Here is a 26477-nt window from a genome sequence, read left to right as displayed (position 1 = left end):
TTTCTTGGATAGCTGTGTCTATCAATTGAACTCCTTGCCATCAAATTCAATCTGTCCATTTAAAAAAATGGTGATTTAGATCTACACTTACACATATTTGATGAATTATTTAGGAAACCCGTGTTTTCAAACTAGCGAAATGCACCCCTTGACCTCAGTCTTCCCTTATGAAAAATGACTCAACTACCCCTAGTTTTCTACCCCAACCTCTTAATTTTCAACCTAACCTTCATCCCTAGTTTAAAAAAAATCCTCCATTTTTGTTTCCTAATTTCATCATTTTCTACTTCAAAAATCATATTTAGTTCTAGTGATATTTACAGGTTGAAGTGGATAGAATCATAACGTTGAAGAGGACGGTAAAAATTATTTTGAATAGAAAGAATCTAAAAGTTTAGCATTAGGTTTAATTTTTTTTATCAAGGTCTTGAAAATGTCTGGTTTTGGTAATAAAAATTACAGGGCTGGTTACTCAATGAACGTTCATAAAAATGTGGGGGTGTACGTCTAAATCACCCTTTTAAAAATGATCAATCTCCAATTGGATCCTATAAAAGATCAATGGGCCCAAAAGAATGTGAAAATTTTGGCATTTTGCGTGTTTTAAGGTTGAGATCATGACAGCATAATTCAAACAAATACAACAGATACAATAAACTCACACACTGCTATGGACAATGAGGCAAGAAGTTCCATTATTCAAGAGTTATTTGAAGTATTTAAGCAGGAGACAGTCATTTTGTATAACTTGTTCTATGTTTGCTCTCAACTTGGACCCTCTCTTTCGATGTCGACACAGACATTATATCTCTATGAATATACAAGGGAACCCAGAAATTAACCTCAAAAGTAAAACATCGAGCGACAATGACCAACCCAACTGATAAGTTTACGTTTGTGTCCAATCTGCGGTGACCAATTTGACGGGAAAGCCTTAAATATAGTCAAACTGGTAAATGGTGATGTAATTGCGCAAAAACGAGCTAAGTTACGTCTCACGTCTAATGACTAATGGTTATTTGTTTGTAACTAGAGTTCCCAACTTTACCCGACGGTAGTATCTTCTCCTTTGAACTGGTACTTAGCACGCCCTCGGAGTTGCTCGATTGGGTTTCACCATAACCTGGTCTCATCCAAATTTTCACGTGTCCTTCCCGACATGCAGTGAGAACTGATTCTTGGGTAAATATTAAGCCCGAGAGTGGTTCGTTATGCACACGGTGGGCGGATAGAGGAGAGAGCTTTGGCACGTCTCGCATGCTTGGGGCGGGTTGGAGAGTACCAATTGGGCAAATGCTGTCCCAGTGAGAAGACTGGCTTCCAGTGCTAAATGTCGGGGAACCACCGGGAGGGCGCCGAAGTGGGACCACAAGCTCATCCATGACCAGGTCCCATAGAAGTAATTGTGTGTCCTGCTTACAAATAGGTAAAAGTCGCAACAATAGTTAATAATGGGAGCTGCTATTGGCACCCAACTTTTACTTATTAAAGATTAAAACATACTCTTCAAACATTACAAAGGTTTGGCTCAAATTATAATCTCAACATTACAAAACATTATAAACACTCGTTCAAACAATTTCAGTAGTTGTTTACAATTATGATTAGGCTCATATAAAATCCTAAACCCAAAAAATAGAAATCTAGCACTCAAAAAAGCGAGAGCACTTCTATTGGCACCCTAACCTTTACTTACTCTCAATCATTCACTTATTTTCTTTATTTTTAATTGGTAATAAGTAAAAGTTGAGGTGCCAATAGAAGTTCTCATAATGAGATTATAGATGACAAAAGCCTGTTGACAGTCCCAACTGATGGGAAGAAACAAGGCCAAAAAAAAAAAAAAGAAGAAAGAACCATCATGTATGCATGACAGAATAAGCATCACATGGGGCAAGAACACGCAATTGAAATTTCGATACATTTGTAATTACTTGACTACTTCAAACATAAACTGAAACCTAATTGGCTCCTCTATTGTCCTTGAAACCCCCCTCCTCAAGTTTGAATTATCAGTTGAGCACATATCTATGTTTAGCTTTTATAACACAATGGTCCAGTTTCTTCACAATGAGATGAGGAATTACTTCTAATGTACTTTCAAAATGTGAAATTTACGAAGTTCAAATTTCATTTGAAATGAGTAACTATTCGCTGTCACTTTTTCTCCTGAACACCAACACTGCAAATCGCTACCGACATCTAGTCTTGGAAAACTCATGCCCTTGAATAATAACTCAATAATTTCAATACTAAAAGTTTTCAACTTCATCATTATGAGATCATGCATGAGCCATATAAAAACCATTTTTCACTAGAAAAATATTTCAGGAACTCTGGCTACTTGTAGTTGAGGACCTCCATCTTGTCAATTCTTTTTAGTTTAATTTTATGACTAGTCACCTTGTAAATCAACCCTCAAAAAATCCCAACCCAAAAAAGGAGGAAAAATCTCTTGGAACTTTGGATGTTTGAGGATTAAGCTACTCTACAATAACACAAAATTTACCGTACATTAGCTGGTTAACATGTGAAAGGAAACAATACAGTATGAATAACATCTAAAGGTGATGACACTTTAGACTACGACCTGTTCATTTAAGATGAGTATATTTCCATAAAAGAAACATTGCATACCTGACCAACAGAACCAAAACGGTACATGACATTGTCCCCCGTACCATCTGAGGTTGGTGGTGACCAATATGAGTCAAAAGCAACTCCACTAACCTGGAAGCAAACCCAATAACATAAATATATTAAAGGTCCTGTGAATTAAACTATAACAAGTACAGCACCACCATTTGATAGAGAACTTTTCCCATAAAAAATGATAAATGATAAATGAAAAAATAAAAAATAGAGAACTTACCCATGAGTTGTGCCCCTCACCCCATGCTACTACCTTCCGATCGTCCATACTCCAAACTTGTACCAAATCATCTTCACCTCCAGTCAAAATGTATTTCCCATCCATGCTAATAAACATCATGTTGAGGTCAATCATAATGTTTACCCTTACAAAAGGCTTGATGGTAGGCCAAATTTTTTTATTTTTTATTTTGGAAAAGAGAGCTGCTATTGGCACCCCAATAGAATCCCTCCTTCCTTCTCTCTCGTTTAGATTTTTATTTGTTAGATTTAGGATTTTTATGAGCATAATCGTAATTGTAAACAACTGCTGAAGTGATTTGAATGTGTTAAATGCTTTGTAATGTTGAAGTAATAGCTTGAACCAAACTTTTGTAATGTTTGAACCATAGTTGCCGACTTTTTCAAAAAATCATGTTTAAATCCCGATTATAAAGACTGACGATTAAATCAAGACTTTTTGAAAAAGTCGCAATTTAAACAAAAGTCACGATTTGATCCCGACTTTTCGAAAAAGTTGTGATTTAAACAAAAAAAAAAATGTGATTTTTTTTTTTTTTTGTTTTGTTTGGGCTGAGCAAGCTATTTTAAAAGGGTTTTTTCAAAGACAATTTAATCTGAAGTTTAAAATAGGATTTGATGATGTAAATGATAACATCACTTAGTAGAAAAAATATATATTGTATTAACACAATTTCGTTTTTTTCGACTTTTTCCCGAACCCGACTTGGTGACTATGGTTTGAACAGTGTTTTTTAATCTATAATTAGGGTGTGATAAATATTTTAAGAAATTGGGGTGCCAATAAGTAAAAGTTGGGGTGCCAATAACAGCTCTCTCTCTCTCTCTCTCTCAAAAAAGAAAAAAAGAAGAGAGAATTAGGATCCAATGAATTTAGTATGCATGAAACACTCAATACCAGTACAAGTTAGTTACCTCCAAGCACAACACAGTAGTGCACCGTAATAGCTTTTCCCACCGCATATTAGCTGTTCTTTTGAGTAATCAAATACTCTTAAGTAACCTGCATACGTCAAGGTCTCAGGGTATCTATAATATCAACATCTATCAAATAAAACAAAAAGAGGTAATAAAGTCATAAATTGAATGGTATCAAATCAGTACAATACCATCTCTTCCAACGGATGCTAAATATGTCCCATCTGTTGAGAAAGATATGCTATTGATTGAACCTTGGCAAATATGCCATCTCGCAATTGGATTACTCTGCAAGTAAATCACGATAGTCAACATACAAATGTGGAAGCTCTTTGAATTAGAATTTATATTCCTTAAATAACATAGAAAAATATACTATTTTTCCTGATAGAAATCCAAAGCAACATTACAGATCAAAAAGGACCTCAGCGACAGAAAAAGAATGTTCAGCAGCATCAAAGATTTGTTAATAACATAGCCACCTTAAAATCTCATTGACACACCATTGAAGCTCAGAGGACTTTGTGAACTCCTAATAAAACTTGGTGCCACTCGGAGAAATATTGAAGTTCGGTAGTAATTCACCAAGAAAACAAAGTCAGTAATCCTTTAAAGCAACAAAGGAGCAGAAATTGAGTGTTCAGGTTCTATTGCTTTTTAAAACTACAACCAAAGAGATTATTAAGGCTTCAAAGGCAAACATTGAAACTTTTAAGGAAAAAGTAAAAGCATCTTCACACAAACTAAAAAAAATGAAAATCAGGTGGCCTATATACATATGTAGGGCGAGGTCAGACTCCTACGCTTGACTAGGAATCTTGACAACCTTGGAAGTGTCCTTCACCTTGACATCCACTTCTACAACTGCAGTTACCAACCAACCTTGGCCCAATAAATTCATAATCTCTTTGTTCCATACCAAAGGAGTTTAACTGAACTGCTAATTATTGAACATCAAGGAAAGTTGGGCACTCCAAATGTTTTGTTGAGCCAAAAATCAACCAAAATTTGTAATCTATGTAGGTCATATGGACAATTATTGCGTCCAGTGTAATTGAAATGCCAATTAAAAGTGGATGTTGCCTCCTTGTTTGAATGACAAAATATGCAAACAACTCTATTTTTTTTTCCCCAAAAGACATTTTTTAGGGACCACATGATCACAACTAAAAATTGAGTAACACTCAAATAGAATAAACAAAAAAAAGATTTCTTGATGAATTGGGTGAACTTTTTCATTGATCAAGTTCAATAGAAACAGTTAAACAGCCCTATATTCATACCTGGCTCAAAGTTACCAAACCAATAATATTCAACATATAGACTGCATTGTTTTCAGTCACTTAATGCACAGAAACACATTTTTGATGGAAACATTAATTACGATATATGAACAGAAAACAAGATGAAAGGGGAAACTTAACCATTCCTGACCAATTAGTCAAAATGAACTAGCTTATATAATTAAAACTAGGGCATAAAAGGGTTCAATGAAGGAAAACAAGACAGTAGTTGATGATAACCTAAAAACTTGGTCAACACAGAGAAACGACCCACAATTGACCAAGCATAATAGAATTGTCTGACGTTCATTAGAAACACTGAATCTCAAGTCAAAGCAATAAACCTTGGATCATGCTTAAAAGTCAATAATATCCATGCGATAGGTGAGAATTCTGTGACTAATATTTGAGCATCAAGCGCACTATGAATTTACTGGTAAATTCTTTGTAATAAAACAATATTAGAAAATATGGAGGAAATGGAATTATTATAAACAACACGAAACTCCATTACAGAATCATTGTTCGTACCAGAGTTTTTTTCAAATCCACCATGACAAAGCAGGGAAGTGCGTAATAAAATAACAATAAAATACATAGATTCTCTAGAAAATAAACATGAATATATAAAATAAAGTTTTTCACTGATTCTTAAATTTACAATCATAGAATGAAAGAATAGTGATGGGGATATCAAATCCTAAAGAGTGGATTTTAGTTTTTATTTAGATTGCTATTTTAGGACTTTAATTTTATATTTTTTGGGGCTTATTTTGATGTTTTATTAGCTCGTGGTCTTAGTATAATATTTAGGGGCACTTTAGTCATTTTAGATTGTCATTTATTTAAATTTATTAGGGTCGAAAAATTAGGAGAGAGAAAGTTACGAAAATTAGGTTATTTATTTGGTGTTTTAGTTTTTGATTAAGACTCTTAGATTTATTTTCTTTATATAGATAGTATTAGTTTTTTTGATTTTTTATATAATGATGAAAAAGAAAGCTTGAGCTTGATCTTTCCAACAATGGGTGTAGTGTGAGACCATTTTAGAGTGAGCCCAATATAACATTCTTTTCTTCTAATCTTTATTTTTCTTTTCTATTCTTTTGTTTTTCTTGATTTTCTTTTAAATCCTTGTTCTTGATTTTTTAGAATTTTTTATTCTTGAAACCCCTTTCTTGATTCTTAATTCTTGAAACTTACAAACCTCAACCCTTAATCATTTCCTTACCCTACCAACCTTTAACCATTTTCATTGGGATTGTGATCATGCTTGCAAAATGTCATAATTAAATACCCTAAACCTTCCCCTAATTGAAATTTCAAAATATTGTAATTGAAAACTTTGTGTTTTACATTTCAACATACAACCAATTAGGATTTTGGAAAACCTTTCCACTGTTGCCCAAATCCTAAACCCAATTCCAAAATCATCCCCAATCAGATTTCCCTAAACCCTCATATTTTTTTTCTCCCCTCACCATCTTGCATCAAATAGCTTCTCCGTTTAGCGCAATACTTTCAATATCCAGTTTCACCTCTGTTGTACATTGTTGTTTACTTATTTCAAGAGGTCAATTACTACACTAGACTGAAACAGAAGCAAAATTTTAGGATAGCATCGTCTATAACTAATCATAAAAATAATAGACAGCACCAACAAAAGATGAGAAAATACAAAAATAGCAAGAGGATACAAACATTTACCTTACTGGACCGTGCATGTGCAACAGAAAATTGAGTTTGATCCTTGATAACAGGAAATGAAGAGTCACCAGCACCATCTTTGCTCTAAGACAAATCAAAAGCATATTACACCAAATTCAGTTTGTCCAGCAGAGTCAAGAACAAAAGAATAAAGAATAAAACAAAAGCAATCCAATAAGGAAAAAAATGTAAATTCGGCTTACCTTTTCATACACGTACAAGTTTCCATCAGCATGAGCAACAACGAAAGCACCATCACCTTCGGGTATCCATGCAACAGAAGTACATCGACTGAAGAAAAAAAAGAGTAGTACATATAGTCAGATAGGAAATAAGGGTAAACTTAAAAGAGGAGAAACAATAAGAAGTTCTTATAAAAAATATTTAAAAAAATTCAAGATGTGTAAAATTTTGTATGTGATAACCAAAAACAATATGAGAAATAAGGAATCCTAACAACATTACAAGTTCCAATTGAATAATAAGGCAAAAGTTAATGGTCAGCACCTCAGTAGCACATACTTCAGATTATCGAATAGATGCCCCAAGAAAAGGATACTCCAGCCATTGGAGAATAAGGTCAACGAATGCCAGATTCTTGCTACTTAATTCCCCAGAAGATTCAACAAAAGATATTAATATAAACTTGCTTTCTCGTTGTTTTAGCTTATGAAACATAGTGTTAGTGTTTTCGATCAAACAGCACATCCTAATCTCATCCCCAAAAAGTTTCACTTACGGAACCCCAGGATATTAGTTGGCAGTCCAACCTTACAATCCAATATTTCTACAATCATATCCAGCGATAGAGTAACATATTCGCACTCTTTTCAAAGAATAGTAAATGTTTCCACACACCGTCAATTAATAAATATCTGACAAAGGTGCTAGTGAAATGCATACATCTACATACAAATATTAGAGGTTAATCTCCACCCCACGCCAACATGCACAGCTAAATTCCTCATAGTAAATAATGCCTGAGCAATGAGTTAAATCCATATGTTTCAACTTTGCACATGAATGGAAAGTCAACAAAGGCCACCGCAACTTGGGCGTTCAAATATGTTATTTTTGAAGATAAACAAAACATGGAATAAAAGCCAACTCCACTTTGAGCCTTAAACCAGTTGCTCTTACAAGGAACAAATCATTTAAGTGCACTAATGGATCCACCAATGATTCTTCTCTAGTAGACCTCATCTTCAATTGAGAAATCACACAATAAGTTCACATTTAGTGGTGAAGACAGATTAGAATAACTATCGAGAAGATGCCACGTAGCTAAGTTGGTAAAGGGTTGAAAAGAGTTGATCCCATGAGGTCGTGACGAAGGTTCAAACCCCGTTAAACCCACCTTCACCTCCATTAACCACCAACCCCCTGCTTGCATGGCAAAAACTAGTTATTCTAAGGGTATGGGTGCCTACTACTTCTGAGGAAAAGTGGGGGCAGATATATGTGCATTTTCATGAAAGGAAGGGATATTCAGCAGAGATGCATGTTATGAAGAGATAAACACGAATTATCTTCTTTACTATATTCCGTATTTTACTTTCTCCACAAATAATGAAGCACTTATAAGATTTAAGTAACATGATGGATCAGGGTAAGGCCCTCTATAAGACTGTCGAATAACACTCTTCAGCCAACTAGTCAAACAAAGTCGTTGGGGATTCTATGAAATTTTAAAATCAAACAGCTTTCCAAGTTAAACTAAAGTAGGTGATCCAAATAGCAAGGAAGCCATTTAACCTTTCAATAAAGATCTAAATGAGCCCACATGGCTATTCGCCATTTGGATGTGATAACCACTCTGTTCCCACTACTTGTAGTCCATCTCCAACACTCCAAAAAAAAAAAAAAAAATCATCAAACAAAAATGGAAAAAAAAAACCCTAAAACGAAGACCTAAGTAATATTGTTCTCTATAACAAAAAGCATATAATTGACTGTTGTTTCCCCTAAATATCTTATCAATTTTCTATTTGACCACATCACAACAAAATAGCTAAATGAAGGCCTTTCTAAAGTATCTTCTACCTAGATCCACAAGAACGGGAAGGCCACCCAGCTTAAAAAAATTTTAGTAACCAACCAGTACCTAAGAAAATATAGACAAATGTTTCATATCTCCCATAGATATGATAAAAATGGAACTGATCAATGTTTTCTTCATCTTCACAACACATCATACATGTTTAGATGAGAACCCTAAGTAAGACGGTCGAATGTTAAATGTCTTGTTTGAAGCAGGTATTCAAGCAAACACTTCAACCATTGGAGGCATAGGAGCACCCTACGTCTTCGAAGTTAGGGGAGGATTGGTCCCATGACCAAAATTAATGTTTCAAAAAGTGAGACTCATTTTTTGCCTCCGTGAAAGCCTCAAACTGTTCTAAAAAGAGAGATTTAAATATTCATACAAATTAAATAAAGGAGTCAACTAGAACCAAAGACATAAATAAATCCTCTTCTTATGAATCTCCATAACAATCACTTATCTTGAACAAGATTTTTAAGAGTGATTTTATTTATTTATTTATAAAGATGATAATTATTATCTCTCACATAAAGCTTTAGGCATTCTAGCATTTTGTCTCTCCACCACTATAGAAATGTAGTCAATTGAAAACACTTCTAGCTGAAAATATGCTCAGTCCATGTTCATAAAACTAGCAAAAGTAAATGAGTGGAAGAAGATGACCCAAATCATCTTTATTTGGGTTGTTTTCGGAATAAAAGATAAGCACGACGGGAATTCTGTAAAATGAACACAGAAAATTGAGAATAATAACTTTATAAGTTCAGCCCTTTTATGTTCATTCATGTAGTAAGGCTTAATTACGTCAGGTGTGAATTGACAACTTAGCTAAGTTGTAAGACGTATGGAGTGTTGTTCCCACGTCCTAGGTCCCCCTTGAACCCAACTTCATTTGCTAACCACTAACCTTATATACCTATCAAAAAAAAAAAAAAAATTATGTCAAGTGTAATCATCTTATAACCTAATTGAGGCCTAATCGTTGAGACTAGAACCTTGTGCCTCTACCAGGGTGTAAGCCTCAAGCTCCTCAAAGAACAAAACAAATTTTAAACAATGGCCAAAACAATATAGAAAGAGCACCCACTAGAAGTAGCCCTCATAATCCCACTTCCAACATCTCTTATTTATTTATCCTTTCAACATATTCTCCTCCACCCCTTTTACCTATTGTGTTGCTTAGAGCGAGTTCCCAAAGAAATAACAATCAATGTAAAATTATCAAATTCTTATGCTTCAAGATTTATTTTAAACTCTAAAAAAAACAATATACAATTAGAGTATTTCATAACACTACCACAATCACTCCCTTTTAGTGACAACACTACAAATTATTATACTAAACGTCTTTCCAAAACCTTGTACCACCTCTTCTACCCAATAGTAATGTCCAAAATCATTGCTTATGTCTGCAAATATTGACTACTCATTCCCTACAATTCCAGCCCCCTTCATATCATCATACTCTAAATAACCATTCTCTAAATCACCCTAAGTTATATCTCTTACCTCCAATTCCATTTCCCAAAAAAAATTCTGATTCTTTGAGCTTTCTTGTACGTACAACCCACCCAAGCTTTAAGGATGAGAAACCATTTTCCCATTAACCAAATAATGTTTGTTCAACATAACCCTACCACTCCATAGGAATTTTTTTTTTTTCCAATTTTTCAAGGATAGAAACTTAAAAAATTATACCTTAGAAATTGAAAGAAGTTTCCCCTAAATGAGAATTATGTGGCCATCGAAAGAAAATAATATTCTTGTCACATGGAGGACTTCCACTTAAATCTCTAAAACCGGAGCTAAAATGGTTTTGAAAAGTAACCCATCCCATAAAATGCAAAAGATAATGAGGAGGCAATTGATTTTTTTTTCACTTTTAATCAGTTTATACCTTTCCTTTCGTTCACACACTAATGACCAATAGCAAACATTGGTTCATTGGATATCAGGACAGTCAATAAACTTGTCTACAAATTAATCTAGAGAGCCCACGTCAGTTAATAGCACCTAAGAAATCACCTCACGTTCTTATCCTTCTTTTGGTTTATTATTCTATTGGAATTGCAATTTTCAAAAAAAAAAAAAAAAGGAGGAACTTTTCTAGGTTATGTGAAAATAAATTTCTTTTCTATTATGAACCAAGCTGGCAACGTCCATGGGACATGCATGCACAACTAGAGATTAAAGAAGCAAGCATCTTATCAATGTAACTATCACTTGCCATAAAACATAGACTAAATCAACAAGTCACACAAAAGAACAAAAAATATCAAAGTATATTTGAGTGTAAAAAAGAGATACATACACGAACAAATAACTATGAGTAAAACATGCAAAAGCAACCATGGCTAGGTCATGCTTGCCTGCTATTAACTGAACCATCTTTGTTGTAATGTTGGGCCCCGACAAGCTTCTTCCCAACATCTTGCAATTGTTGCCTCAGTGACACCGAGTACACTAAAAACCCAAACACATATAAATATAAAGCAAGTCAAAAGGGGGGAAATTCATAAACACACATCACATTTTGAATAAAGCGTGCATTTTTACCATCTCCAGAATTCAATGCAATAATCAAGTCATGCCCGTCCTTTGCCTCGGGATCGAATGCATGGCACACAGGATTCGAATTGCCGAAATGGATAGATTTAATAGGATCCTACAATACAAATTCAAACTTTTCAAACTCATTTTCATTCCAAATCTCTAGATAATAATTTATGATCAAAACAAATAGAAACAAACATACAAAATACCAAATTACCTTATCTTGCGAATTGAAATCACTAATATAAATAGTGTCCCCAACATTGAAGATCAAGTAGGTCCCTTTTCCATCGTAATTCGAAGTAGCCGAAGAATTACTCATATTTGAAGCTCCGAATGAACTATTTCTACTAGACCCAGTAATGGATTTACTAGACCCATTCCCTCCAACAAAGCTACGCGCTAGACTTCCATTACCTCCACCTAATAACCTCACCGCCGCTGATCTCACTCCGCTACTAGTGCTCGAGCTTGAAGTAGGGGTTGGAGGTAATTGTGCTGGTTTTTCCTTGAGATGCGCTAGGGTTACCTGATCATCATAAAATGAACGGTGAGGATTGATTCTAGAACTGTTAGAAAAAGGGTTAAAAGGGTAGTTTATAAGGTTAACCTGAGTAACGGCTTTTCCATGGGCGTAGTGAAGGAGACCAGAAGGATGAGTTTTCTCGTAGTGAAGCTTGTAACGGCCTTCAGGGGTTTTGAAATAGGTTTTCAAACCAGGAGATTGGGGATTTGCTGAAGAAGACGACATCATGCCGTTGTTGTTGCTGCTACTGTGGATCATATCGAAGATTATAGGTCGCAAAGCATGAGATCATGACAATGGTGGTGATTGGTGATGGAAAATCCTCTCCTTCGCACTCTCTCGCTCTCTCCACTGATCTTGATTCTTGTTCTTCGAAGAGGAATCAAAAAAGTATTTTTGAGGAATCGATCAGGAATTTGGATTCCGTGAACCTCGATTCGGTAATTAATTCGGATTTCGATGATCTGAGATTGATTTTTTAGGGTTTTTGGTCAGCGATTCGAACGATGAACTCTGCAACACTTATTTTCTCTCTCTCTCTCTCTCTCTCGTTTCGTCTCTCTTTCCGTCTCTTTCTGTGATAACTAACGGTATAACAAGATCTGCTACATCGACTGCAATTTATTAAATTAAAACTTTCTTGATTTGGTGGGCCCATTTGATTAAACAAAATACATCAGAAAATAAACGGTGTGAGATGGTTTGTATCATTTTTTTGGTCAATTACTTTATATTAAAAGTTTTCTTGTTAATGTGGGATGGACCATTAGTACCGATTTGACGAGAGGATAACTATAATCTAACGATTGTTATGATCCAACACTCTAAAAAGTGCCACGTGGACACTCTTTGCATTCTCAAAAGATCACTAATACTCGAAATTACTTGTGAACCGTTCGATTTAAGAACTTTTTTTATCTAGATGAGAGGTGGGTTGGATAGTTGACACGTGGAACATTTGAGGTGTTCCACTCTCTCCCAAAGCTAAAGTAAACTTTTGCTTTTTCTGTTTATAAGTCAACTTTTTTTTTTTTTTTTTTTTTAGGTGGTTGATTCAATTTCCTTTAAGGATTAATATCCTCTATGGAGACTTTATCTTATACGTATAATATTCTAATGTTCTCTATAAAAATTATAGAATTAGGGTTACTCAACAAAATTCTGATTCTAAATTCTAAAATCAGTTTCTAGAATAACATAGTTTATATAAAAAAGAGATTTTTGCATCTAAAATAAGTTAGGGTATGTTTGTTATAGATTCCAATTTTTTATTTCAGGATTCTGTGTCTTGGAAAAGGAGATTCTCAGAGTTTGGGAAGTTGCATCCAAGAGAATCATGTTTGTAATAGAAATTGACGAAAAAGTCGTTGAGAGAGTTCGAATTGATTATGTTGTTTGATCGATGAGTTAAGAAGAATGAGGGGGCCTCATATGTTTTTCGGTGTTGATTTCTCATATTGGCTCTCGTACGAAATCAACACCAACAAGACATCTCAAAAATGCAGTTTGGGGATTCCCACTAAAGTTGTTAAAATAGAAGTTATTACCAACAAACTTGTTTTTCCAATTTTTTCAATTCAAAACCCAAAAAATCATCGAAAAAAGCCGTGACAAACATACCCTTAAGATATATAGTATTTGACTTTGCATTTCCAACAGTTTTCTAGTGTGTTTTTTTGTTGAGTGCATTTCTCCTATTAGAATTGTTATGTGGTTTAAGAATTCAAGATAAGTTTGAACTGAAAAACATGAAAATCAAAAGTTGACTGAATCCATTTTCCACTACTTAGCAAAAAAATTTAGAGAAATGCAACAATTTTTAAACTCATAATTAATTTTTCATTTGTTCATTTTTAATTATAAAAAATATTCGATTTACTTGGAAATTATACCATCCTTGAAACCTATTTCATATTAAAAGTAGGTCTTCATCATCCTTTCTAATGTTCATCTCCACAATTTTTTAGTCGAAATTTTCTTTGACATTGTACCTGTACCCGAAACCGACACAGGTGGGTAGGTAGAGAATACCTAGGGGCGCGAGACAACTCTCTCTAAGGAACTCGGCAAAATAGCCCCGTAACTTCGGGAGAAGGGGTGCCTCCTCACAAAGGAAAGGGGGTCGCAGTGACCAGGCCCGGGCGACTGTTTACCAAAAACACAGGTCTCAATGGCCATCTATCAAGAAATTAGGGGGAAAAAAAAAGTGTACATTATTTGAAAGATTCTATTAATAAACCAACTTTTGCTTACAAGGCACTAATCCTTTTGAAACTAGACAGTTCTTTGTACATAGATTGGCGTGTTGTGAGTAAAAGTTAGTGTGTTAATAAAAGTCTCTATTTATTTTTATATGTAGTTTTTGTTTAAACATCAATCCTTCCAAATTGATTCTCAGACGATAATCGTCCATAGTCCGCCATCCAAATTTGCTTCACCATTATACATAAGCACGACTCGGAACTACTGACATCCATACCTATCAAGAGCATTTTGAAAACTTAAGTAATGCATATTTATTTTGTTGATTATTTTACAATTAACTCTGTGCAATGAACTTTTTAATGGGTTGTTCTATTTGCGCTCGCCCACCTTTTAATCCTATTGCACCCACCTTTTTATTGGGTGCAATGAGCACAAATGGTGGGTGCAAATAGGCTAGTCTTTTTTTTGATACACACCCATAGATATGAATATTTGTGACATTTTTTTGTCAATTGTTACTTGAACTACCAACAAAAGATTTGGATTGGATGACATTAATTTAGGATTAGAATTTATTATATAGAGCTACTATTTTCACACCAGCTTTTACTAATGCCATGTCAATTCTTATATAAATCATCAAAGCATTGGTGTGGCGTTAGCTAAAGTTGGTGTGACAATAGTAACTCTCTTTATAATATTAAATTTTATTTTTCTTCCTATTATGATCCATCTGTAGTATTCTAGAATTTTATTCACAAAATTATGTAATTGACTTGTGTAATGTGTTAACTATATGGATTTAGGATTTATCCAAACTATAGCATTTTGTGTCAAATAACTGCTATAATTATTTGGGTAATTTGTTACCTTAATTCAAGTCTTTTGTTTTTGTTTCAACTATTCCTTCTAATTTATAATTTATCAATGTAATTTTTTATTTCTATGGGTTTGGAATATTAGATTAGGCTTTTGGATTTAAGGGTTTATGGTTATAGGGTGAGGGATTTGGGTTTACAGATTAAGGGTTATAGGGTTTACGGGTAAGGGCGTAAGGTTAAGGTTTTAGAGTAAATATAGTTTAGTCTTTAAGGTACAGAGTTTAGATTTTAAGATTAAGGTTAGTAACGCTAGAGTCGGGGAGTTTTAGGGTGAGGGGTTTATGTGTTTTAGGGTTAGTAGGATTTAAGGTTACAAATTTAGGTTTTAAGGTTACATTAATAGAGTTTAAGATTAGGGATTTAGGCTTTTAGCCCAAAAAGGTTTTGGGGTTGGGGTTTATAGGGTTAAGATTAGGCTTTTAGGGTTAATAAGGCTTAGCTCTTTGGGATTTATGGTGAGGTTTGGGGTTCAAGGGTTACGATTATAGTTTCGGGTGTGATCTGAAGAAATAATTAATTCGTGCCAATGGTGAATCTTGTTGACGATGTTAGTGACCAATTTTTTGTTGGTTACATAATTAACTTACATTTTGTATCCGATTCGTATAGAAAAACCCAACTGATATGATGAGAGGTCCCATAGAGATTTTTTTAAGAAAAACCCAACCCATTAGAAGTTAATCGATCAATGTTGCACAATATATAGGGTAAGCAAATCAATCATATCGGTGGTGTTATTGAGTCGAAGAACAATGCATGGAATATAGCATGATCTCCTTTTCGATATTGGGTACCATAGCCAGAATGGGTGTTATACTTCCAAATTCTCTTGCTTCGGTAATAAACTCTCCTCCAATATCAAGTTAATCTTAGAATAATGTTGAAGTGACACCAAGTTTTGACCTCACATCACACGCTGGCGTGAAAGTGGATAGGATCCATAGTGAAAAGGAATTTAGGATTTCCATCCACTTTCACATCAAGATGTGTGATATGAGGTCCAAGCTTGAGGTCACTCCAGAGTCTCAACCTAATGCCAACATCAAAGAATATGTTGAGCTGTTGGACTAGTTAACGGATGCCCCTAATGCAACGACTTTTACATCTTTGTACTAATTATGTTCGTTAAGAAGAAATGTAGAGAAGTCATTTGTTTTCCTCCATCTTTAAGGCATGCCAGACATGGTGGATGAACAAGTAAAGAAACACTCATATAGTACTATACATCATAGTGACAAAGTCGGGATTCAGGAATAATTCGGCAAGAGAAAACATTAAAAAAAATCGACAAAAGATGGATAAAGTTGGAAAAACATAAGATAAATTTAAAAATAAGAATAATTTTTTTAAATGTAAAAAAAATGTATTTTATATATTTAATGATAAAATTCTAAAATTAAAATTAAAATTAATCTGTGATTTTTTTTTCTCAAAAATTATTGATTAAATCATGATTAATGGTGATTTTTCAAAAACTTTGTGATCTTTTGAAAAATTTGTGATTTAATTGAGAACATTTAAAATCATGATTTAATTATTATTTAAAAAAAAAAATTGCAGATTTTGTGTCTCTACTCTGCATTAGCCTGTTATTTTTTGTTGAGTCTTATTAGTTTTCTTGGACTTGCTATGTATTTGTCATCAATGATTAATTACTTTGACTTGATTGCAAGCAAAAATTTGTATGTTGGCATCGATGTTGCTGACTTTTATTTCTATGACTTCCGTTGACATTTGTATTTTTCTATTCGATTATTATATGTGCGATGATGCTTTGATATTCTTTTATTATTTGTACTTGAAGGTGGCATGTACAAATGCACATGTATGTGAAGGACTTATTTGTAATTTAAAAATTAATTAAATAGAGATTTTGAAGATTTTATGGATATTTTTGTAATTTTAAAAATTAATCAACGTGATTTCAGCTTTTGTCCAAAATGACCCTAATTATATTAAGTTTAAATATTAAGATGATGGCATTTTTGGAATCCAAATTTTATTATCGAATCACTTCTAGTCCGCCTTCTCTTGTTATAATAGTAAAGATGTTAAATCCATCAAAAGTAATTTGCAAATTATTGATTTTACACATGTTTTTTACTTATGTCCCATGATCCGTCCCCATAAATAATAGTTAAAATCATCGCTAATGATTTTCGGACTCAAAAATTTCATTGGGTATACTCTGTTGACATGGCAATGGTGTAGAACCGTTGATCTTTTCCTTGTGTATCCCGAAGAAAAAGATCTATGGTTCTGTGCCCTTGCCATGTCAGTCGCGTATAGGCTAAGTGAAAATTTTTAAGACCGAAAATTACGATTCTAAAATCATACAATTATGACTATTTTTAAGATAGTGCCGTAACATTTACAATCACATCTTATTTAACTATTATAAATTTTTATTAATATATATATATTATAAAATTATGAAAGATTGTATTAAGAGAGATTTGTCGGGCAGTCTTTTTTGTTACATTTTTATTACAAAAACTCCCTTACTTCATCAAATTTGTTACACAACAAATCTTTCCTCCTGAACCAGACTACCCTGACTTCGTAAGATTTCAACTCTTACTAAAGGTCGTTGAGCCCACATGGATTATCACTTCGTCAATCCAACACCACAGCCTTCTAGATTTCATGAAAAAACTAATATTCTAAAAAAAAAAAAATCTTTTTTTATCTTGATCAAAGGTGTGGAAAATGGACGGCTATCAAACTCCCAAATTTAAAATTGAAATAAATGGTTAAAATTAACCTTTTTTGAACTTTTTTTTTTCAAACTTATTAAAATTTAATCATCTACAACCATGTGGCATCAAATCATGATTTTGGATGTGACTATTTGATGTGGCCATGAAACTTTCCTTCTTTACTTGGTAAGAAAGGTGTTTATCTTACTTAACAAAAGTTGGATTAGATGGTACTTTTGTATAAATGTCTCTATTGCATTAAATTAACAAATGCATGGAAAAGGCTTACTTAGGATATCATGCTTGTGTATTTTTTTTACATGCTTTTACATATATATTTATGTTAATTGGGAAGGTATAACTTAGGATATCATGCTTGTGTATTTTTTTTACATGCTTTTACATATATATTTATGTTAATTGGGAAGGTATAACAAATGACACTTGTGTGCTAATCAACAACCTTTCATTTAATTTTTTACTTGTATTTTCAGGTGGTATATGGAAATTTTAATATAAGTTATTGATATTTAATTAAATTTATTATTTTTACTCGAATATTATATCCAACAAGAAAAATACTATTGTTAATGCCGATACCCAATAAAAAATTGCTATTCTAAGGTGCTCTCTATCATTTTGGCAACAGGTCAAGTAAAACTTCTACAGATTCCATACCTGAATTGAAACATACACACCTATACCCGATTTCTTACCTAAATTTTAGGATAATATCCAAATTCAAATTTTTACCCTCTCGTCTATTTTTTTTTTATTTTTTTTATTTTTTTACTTTAATAACAAAAAATATATAATAAAAAATTAATTATTTACGTATATTTATATATAGAATATGAAATTATACTATTACGATCAGGTAAATGGATAAAATATGACATATATTCATACCCAATTGGACACATTTTTTGGATAAATGGGCATCGGGTAATATTATTTGGTTTGGATGAGTCAGGTAGATGGGTATTATCCGACCTAGTGCCAGTCCTAATCATCTATAAGATTTTTTATGAAGATAGCGACTAAACAACAAAAATAGTATTTGATCATCTGCATTCATTATTATGTGAAGTCATAAAACTATTTTTTTTTTTTTTAAACCCATTGGCCCAACTAGTAAGGGCGAGACAACTAGCATCTTAGAGAACCCATTTATTATACCCAAATCCCAAGGTACATGCAGTACCCACAAAGCACACATATTAGATTAATCGGAATAAATCCCTATAAGTGACCAACGAGAGGACTTGAACTCAAGACCTCTCATTTTTTTTTTGAAAGGAAGCCCAAGCTACTATGCCCAACACTCTTTGTTCATAAAATGTTTTAGTGTCTTAAAGGCAGAAACTATTTTGAAACAAAACATGGCCATCGTCTAACTAAAATAATCCAAAATTAGAAATTTGGAGTAAAAAAGCTAACAATATAAAGCAAATACTTTATTAGAATAAGGCACATTTTTTAGTACATTGTTACTAAAACTAAATCAAAATTAGAAAGTAACATGTTTTAAAACTTAATGAGTGGAAAATAAACCCATCCAATTCGAGCCGACAAGATCGAATTTCAAGTTGACTCATTGAAAACTCATTTTATCCAACTCACCAAGTTGACTTACAAACTCGATCAAGTCAACTTAGAAATCTACCAAGTCGGATCAGAAACTCTTTTGAGTTGTGTCGAATTGACTTGACTCGAGTTAAAAATTTGAACTTCTGAATGTAGGCAACAATTGGCACCTCATTTCCCATATTCACACTAAAACCCCCATCTTCACACTTAAAGCCTATAAACTTATAAATGACTTCCATTTTTTATCAATATCTCCTATATCTTATATCTCCTCTTCTATATTCATCCATCCTTTTAAATTTCTCATTTATTCCTACATCTGTACTGATTATAATACATGAGAGCTTATAAAGTTAGTATTGGTTGGAGACACATAAAATCTTCCTAAGATTTTGTAATTTTGTAATCAATATTTATTACAATATAATTTGAGAGCTACTATCGCCACACCAACTTTTACTAACACCACATCAACTGTGTGCAATTCTTAGGTGATTTACATAGGAATTGGTGTGGCATTAGTAAAAGTTGGTGTGGCAATAGTGGATCTATATAATTTTCTTACTTGTTTGGCAAAATAAAAAATAAAAAATTCCTTCATCATTGTACCATTTACTCATCCTTGTGTCTTATTTTCTTGATTCATTCTAGTTTTTTTTCCTTTTTTTTTTTTTGAACCGAGGTATCTCGGCCTCTTAGAGCTCCCAACTAATCCTCGGTTTCCATGCAATATACTCCCCCCAAACATACCTAGCAATTTTTGGGATGCCATTTGAACTCGGGACCTTTGTTTCCTAAGACGTAGTCTTGGTCATACTTTAGTAACCCTTGGAGGTTTACTCACTCTATTTTCCCTCTTGCATCTACTTGCCCTTCATGAAATTTTCCATCTTCGGATTTCAACTATTATCTACTCAACAATCTTCGAAAATTTTGATTGACTGAATTTTAAGTCGAAACTTGGTGAAGTTGAAGTCATCTATCACAATGGCCTGAACGAATCTAGCATATATATTTTTTTTCCTAAGAGCTTGTGTAGCTAGGAACACAACGTGAAAAAGCCCATATTTTTTCAACTTCGAAATCATCAAATTAATGGAAGATGAGAGAATTCAACGGCTCTAAGCAGTCGAATGTGGGGACACATAAAAAAAAATCAATGGCCCTGATCGTCGAAATTCGGTTTCTAAAATTCATGGGCCTTGACCCATCGAAATTTCACGTAGTCCCCCACCCCCACCCACAAAAATAAAATACATAAATTATACAAGAATCAGTTGTAATAGCTGGGACATTTAATTCTTGAAAGAAGTAATGATTTTTTTGACCTTTTATGAATTAATGAAGGTGACACTCACATTTTTAATGCAACAATTCAAAAAACAGTTGTATAAAAAAAAGGGGTTACAAGCTCGTGAGCCCTATCTATTTTTAGAGCTGCTATTGGCACCCTAATTTTACTTATTACACCCTAATTTTTTAAATTATTTATCACATCTCAATTAAAGATTAAAACACACCATTCAAACCCTACAGAAGTTGGGCTCAAATTATCATCTTAACATTACAAAGTTCAAACAATTCTAATTATGATTAGGCTCAAATAAAATCTTAAACCCTTTTATTGGACTTAGCCATGACCTCGAAGTTACTTTGCAATGTGTCAAACCAACTGAGTAATGGGTCGAAGTCCAATAAAATCCTAACACACACACACACACCCCAAAAAAAAAAAAAGATTCTATTGAACACTCTTCTCAATCATTTACTTATTTTCTTTATTTTTGATTGGGATGTAATAAGTAAAGTTGGATTGCCGATAGCAGCTTTCTCCATCTCTCCTTTTTATTCCTCCATCAGTCTCACATAGTATTCTTCATTGTCCCTCATCCTTCATTAAACAATTGTTACATATCCAACATCATTCATGGCTTCAACATTAAGCATATCAGCTCTCAGGGCGGAGCTAGTATGGAGACATTGGGGGCAATTGCCCCCACTCAACTTTTTTGGACATTTTAGATACCTTGAATTTATGCTTAAATTTGAGATATCCCTACATTTTGAACTACTGACATGTCCTGTTTGACCTTGTTGCCCCCACTCCCTCATCATCCTCCAATTTTTGCCCCCTCCCCTTCCAATTAATTATAAGCTTACCCCCACTAAAAAAAAATCCTGGCTCCGCCCCTATCATCTCTCTCACTCTCTCCTAGCTCCCTCTCTTGTTAGGTAAGTTGGATTTAGACCCACAACTCAAAAGTTGCATTGAACATGTTAACCAAATAAGGTATGTATCCAAGCCCCACAAATGAATCATCATAACAATATACAATGTTAATATTTAAAAGGGGCAATGCAATGCAAGAACTTCGACGAAGACCTATATATGGGCAACACGAGGATTTTCCAAGTGGTCACCACATTTCACTTTTCCACTCTTATACATTTCTGTTTTCTTTCTCTACCCTCTTTTTTGGATTTTTAGTTAGGGAGACTCAATGGAAGATTTTACTTAATTTAAGAGCATTCCAACAATATTCTTTAAAACAAAGGACTCTTTTTCTTTTCTTTTTTTTTTTGTAAAAAAGTAACAAAAGTTATTTTAAATAATGAAAATTTTCATCACAATTCCAAGAGACTCAATAATTCTTTCTCTATTCTTATATTTAATATTATTTTACTTTTCAAACAAATATTTGTTAAATCTTACTAAGGTTATTATAAAGTTTTTCATGAAACCTAGAATGACTTTGTGTTGGATTGCCAATATAGTAATCCATGTGGGCCTAACGACTTTTACTAATATTTGAAATCTACTAAGTTAGTAAGGAAAGCATTTTTTATTTTTATTTTTTTAACATTAAAATAACTAGTCTTCGAGGCTCTCTACATGTAGAGTGGAAGCCCCATCTTTATTTTAACATTTACTTTTAAAAAGTCTCTCGAAGGCCACTTTTTCAATTTTCCTCTTTAGAGTACATTGTATATAGCCAACAGACTTTAAAGAGTCTCTTGGAGATGCTCTTAGTAATTAATAGAACCTCTCCTATTTGTTTATGAAGTGTTGTTGTCGGTAGTCCAATTAGTTCAGTGGATCTTAATGTTGTTCTATTTTAATTTAGAAAACAAGAATTAAAGTGTTTAAACCTTATGAATTAACCTTTAAATTTCCAATGTTATCAATCGTATGCACAATAATTGAACACAAACATGTGTAGAATTATCATATGTGTTGGATTTTGCGGGACATCAAAATTTTCTTGATCTTTTGTTCAAAAATTATTATTCATATTTTAACGATGTAATTCATCACCATATAAAAGGGTAAATTTGAAGATAATGATGTTGAGGAACTAGATACAAAAATAAACGATGGATGTCCAGATTGATCAGTACACTTAACCTATTTATTTAATTCTTTCTTTACTCATCATAGAATCGTAGATCATTTGCCTCAGGATACATAAGAAAAAGATTTGTTATTCTATGTATCCCGAAGCAAATGATTTACGATTTTGTGATGGGGCGTTAGAAAATCATAATTCAAAATTATGAGATGAAAGATTTTTCAGTGTTGAACCCCAATTATTTTTTAATTGCATTTTTTTTGTCTTTATTCATTTATTTGGGATCAATAAATTATAAACCTGATTTTAATGAGTTCAGTAAGTTGGGGCTAGTGGGATTTGAACCCATGTCTCTGGTATCGTCACCGAAAGACTCTACCAACTATGCTAGTTGAGACTTACCAATTTTTGTCATTATTATTTTATTGCATTTTCTTATTTTCATTCTCGAATTATTATTTTTAAAAGATTTTTAACTAATTTTTATATTAAAAAAATTATTTAAAGAAAATTTTAAAAAAATTATTGTTATAATTATTAGTTTTTTAAAAGCTATGACAACTAAGCTGACAAAAAAAGGGTCCCATGACAACTATGAGATGACCCAAACAAGTAAAATCAGAAAATCATTAAGTCTGATACAGTGTTTTTGTGCAACAATGGAAGTTGAAGCTTATTTGTCAAGACTCTCTCAAGTAAATTAGTCTTTTATTTGAGAAAAAGTGTAAGAAAAGCAATCATAAAGCTTTGTCTCAGTCACCACACACTCATTTTTCCTCCCTTACAAAGCAAATTAGTAGCTGTGGCACCATATCATAATAGAGTTTAGATCATGTACAACTAGGAGTTGGATAAGTTTCCATTGCCCACTTTTTGATCCACTAACACATCATTGTTTGACCATAGACCAAGTAGACCTAGTCATTGGGTTTAGGTTGTTTATGATTGTGGGTTTTACAAATAGGTCCATTAATGAATTTTGGAAGAAAAATGTACAAATATAATGATTATTGTTGGGGGCGGAAAAATCGATGTTAATGTTTCGAGATTCACCCAATCATGATGGAGTTACACAACAAATCACAAACACCGAATTCAGAATGAATCAAATCTCCCCAAGTAGGATTCGAACCTACGACCAATCAGTTAACAGCCGACCGCTCTACCACTGAGCTACTGAGGAACAACGGGAAATTAGATCTCATAGAGTTAAATTCCCGTTCTCAACCCATGACCACTATGAGCCGAAGCTTCCTTCATAGTGGTTCCGTTCTATGTCGCAACAACCCAACACGAGATTAAGATGGGGTTGATCGTAAATATAAATACTTCTAAGCCCTTAGATCCGATTCACTAAAATATTTGTTTTATATGATGATCAGACTAAGTTTTGGTATATCTAATCACCAAAAGATGGATCAAAATCATTTGCCATGTGATGGGCAAAAGAGATTGGGAGTAAGGTTACAATCCAACTGCTTGGAGTACATGATCTACACATATAACTTTTTAGATGTCTCCCCCCCTCTATTGAATCCTCTACCTTACCAATAAAGTTAAGATGTAATATTTCCTCCCCCAACTTGGATTGGACTCTCACACCTAACTTCCTCCTCTCACCACCTCAATAAAACCCTCTCACTCTCTCACAAGACCTCATCAAACACTTTACAAGGTATCGTTCTCCCTTAACTTTATCCAAGCAGCCCAAGTGACTACAAGGATGATGAAACAGTTTCTCTTCTCTTGTGCACTCTTGCTAGCCACCCTTCTCCATTGCACCACAACCCTAACCCTAGCTCAGTCACCGGCGCAATCACCCGCGCCATCGGGTCCAGCCAACATCACTAAAATCCTTGAAAAGGCGGGTCAATTTAGCACATTTATTAGGCTATTAAGTAGTACCCAAGTAGGGGACCAAATCAACACACAACTCAACAATTCAAATCAAGGCCTAACCATATTCGCCCCACCCGATAACGCCTTTTCAAACCTAAAATCCGGTACCCTTAACTCGCTCAACGATCAAGAAAAAGTCGAATTGCTACAGTTCCATGTCCTACCTACATTCATTTCTCTCACACAATTTCAAACCGTAAGCAACCCGTTGCGCACACAAGCCGGGAACGCGAACAATGGGCAATTCCCACTTAATGTTACTACGGCTGGTAACCAAGTGAATGTAACGACGGGTGTCGTTGACACAACTGTGGCTAACACAATCTTCAGTGATAACCAACTAGCTGTATATCAAGTCGATAAGGTGCTTCTTCCATTGGACTTGTTCGGTCCACCTTCCCCGGCTTCTGCTCCAAAGCCCGAAAAAGGTTCTCCTCCATCTTCATCGGACAGTCCAGATTCTTCAAGTGATAAGTCCGATAATTCTGGTGCAATGGGTCTCACCATGAATGGAGTAATGTTGATTGCTGTTTCGGTGATTGGTGGTTATTGTTTGTGATCACCAATAATTGATGATGGTGGGATCAAGGAGGTGTTGTATTAGTTCTAGTGTGATTGGTCCAAGTCAGTTTTGCTTTTTCGTGGGGTCTGGTGTATTAGTGCCGGTATGATTCTATTGCATTGAAATCGATCGACCCTGATCGGTGAGTGGTACGAATAAATTGTTGTTTTTTTAAAAAAATCTTTGAAATTTACCATTGAATGTTGTTTTGTGATGAGAACATGTAATTCCAATGTTTTGAGTCTTTGAAAAAGAGAGAGAAAAATGATAATATTTTTTCAAATGTTCATTTATGTGTGTGCTTGTGGTGTTTTTGCATGGATTCTAAGATTGTGGATTTACCATGGTTTTTAAACTCGGTTTCACGTCTCGTCTCGTCCAGGTCCGATACCGAGTCATCTCGAATGAGTTTTTCAATACGTTTGAGACATCTCGTGAGACAAATCAAAAAATTGAACGTGAGTCCTAAATCTCGGTCAAAAAAGGACTTTGTGAGTTGGTCTTGTTCAACTTCGATACCAAGTTAACTCAGACGATATATCTTGGTCTCGGATGAGTTTAAAAACCATGGGATTTACACACAATCAACTTGATTGGTGGGTTTGATTTGATTAACAAAAAAGAAGAATGATATTTCCTATGAAACATATTTAAATCCAACGGTTAGAAACTGACAATCAAACTGATTTTTGATCTGTTGCAAAATTCCTTTTTTTGGTTAGTGTCTAAAAAATGTTTTTGGGAAGTTTTATTCAGGTATTTTGATAATTATACTAATAATTTTTTTTTGTCATTTTGGGTTTTTGATTGAAGTGTTAGGAACATTTTGAAAGGTATTTTAATCATTAAATAAAAAAGATAAAGGCATTATCATTCAAAATTCCCAAAAACTTTTAGGGTCTGTTTGTTACTGATTTTGAAAGGTATTTTAATCATTAAATAAAAAAGATAAAGGCATTGTCCTCCAAAATTCCCAAAAACTTTTAGGGACTGTTTGTTACAGATTTCACCTTCTACTACAAGATTCTATGTCTATGAGAAACAAAAGCTCAGAATCTAGGAAGTTGCATCCACGAGAATCTTGTTTATTATAGAATTTAACTAAGAAATAGTAAAAAGATGTCGAATTGATTTTGTTGTTTAATCAATGAGTAAAGAAGAGTGAGGGTGAAACTGTCATTTCATCCCCATACGTTTTTTAGTGTTGGCTTCTCAAAGTGACTCGCGCGTAAAAGTAGTCCCAGTAAAAAATTTCAAAAACACAATTTTGGACTTCCCACAAAAACTAGTGAAGTAGAAATCGTTACTAACAAACATATTTCTCTAGCTTTTTCGGCTAAAGGCCAAAAAAGCCACCAAAAAAAGTCG

The 26477-nt window shown here is 33.7% G+C and overlaps 2 protein-coding genes and 1 non-coding gene across 3 annotated transcripts; 1 reads left to right on the top strand and 2 right to left on the bottom strand.

Annotated features, from left to right (window-relative positions):
• Nucleotides 1–673: 673 nt before the first annotated feature.
• Nucleotides 674–12506, bottom strand: LOC147384740 (Transducin/WD40 repeat-like superfamily protein). Its single transcript, XM_086426712.1, has 11 exons — nucleotides 12008–12506; nucleotides 11615–11926; nucleotides 11401–11509; nucleotides 11214–11307; nucleotides 7004–7091; nucleotides 6801–6884; nucleotides 4002–4098; nucleotides 3808–3895; nucleotides 2873–2978; nucleotides 2638–2730; nucleotides 674–1412 (listed from the first exon to the last, which is right to left on the bottom strand). Exons 1-11 carry the CDS (start codon nucleotides 12179–12181, stop codon nucleotides 1002–1004), a joined length of 1656 nt encoding a protein of 551 aa, XP_086282838.1. The 5' UTR covers nucleotides 12182–12506; the 3' UTR covers nucleotides 674–1001.
• An 11253-nt stretch (nucleotides 12507–23759) lies between these two features.
• TRNAN-GUU (transfer RNA asparagine (anticodon GUU)) lies at nucleotides 23760–23831 on the bottom strand. Its single transcript has one exon. It is a non-coding gene; the product is annotated as a tRNA-Asn (tRNA).
• A 464-nt stretch (nucleotides 23832–24295) lies between these two features.
• LOC147384738 (fasciclin-like arabinogalactan protein 11) lies at nucleotides 24296–25398 on the top strand. The gene has a single exon (XM_086426793.1). It carries the CDS (start codon nucleotides 24372–24374, stop codon nucleotides 25104–25106), a length of 735 nt encoding a protein of 244 aa, XP_086282919.1. The 5' UTR covers nucleotides 24296–24371; the 3' UTR covers nucleotides 25107–25398.
• The last annotated feature ends 1079 nt before the right edge of the window (nucleotides 25399–26477 follow it).

The sequence above is a fragment of the Akebia trifoliata genome, chromosome 15, assembly GCF_017979445.1.
Source record: "Akebia trifoliata isolate Shusen 1 chromosome 15, ASM1797944v1, whole genome shotgun sequence".
Lineage (NCBI taxonomy): Eukaryota > Viridiplantae > Streptophyta > Magnoliopsida > Ranunculales > Lardizabalaceae > Akebia > Akebia trifoliata.
Note: the sequence above shows the minus strand (reverse complement) of the source record. Positions and strands in the feature narration are given on the sequence as shown.

What these genes read in the sequence shown, in the direction of transcription:
- LOC147384738 (XM_086426793.1), top strand. Translation starts at nt 24,372, where the DNA reads ATGATGAAACAGTTTCTCTTCTCTTGTGCACTCTTGCTAGCCACCCTT.
- LOC147384740 (XM_086426712.1), bottom strand. Translation starts at nt 12,181, where the DNA reads ATGATCCACAGTAGCAGCAACAACAACGGCATGATGTCGTCTTCTTCA. An exon ending in TGCATTGAATTCTGGAGATG is followed by an intron (nt 11,308 to 11,400) that starts GTAAAAATGCAC and finishes TTGGGTTTTTAG; the next exon opens with TGTACTCGGTGTCACTGAGG. An exon ending in CACATGCACGGTCCAGTAAG is followed by an intron (nt 4,099 to 6,800) that starts GTAAATGTTTGT and finishes ATTTACTTGCAG; the next exon opens with AGTAATCCAATTGCGAGATG.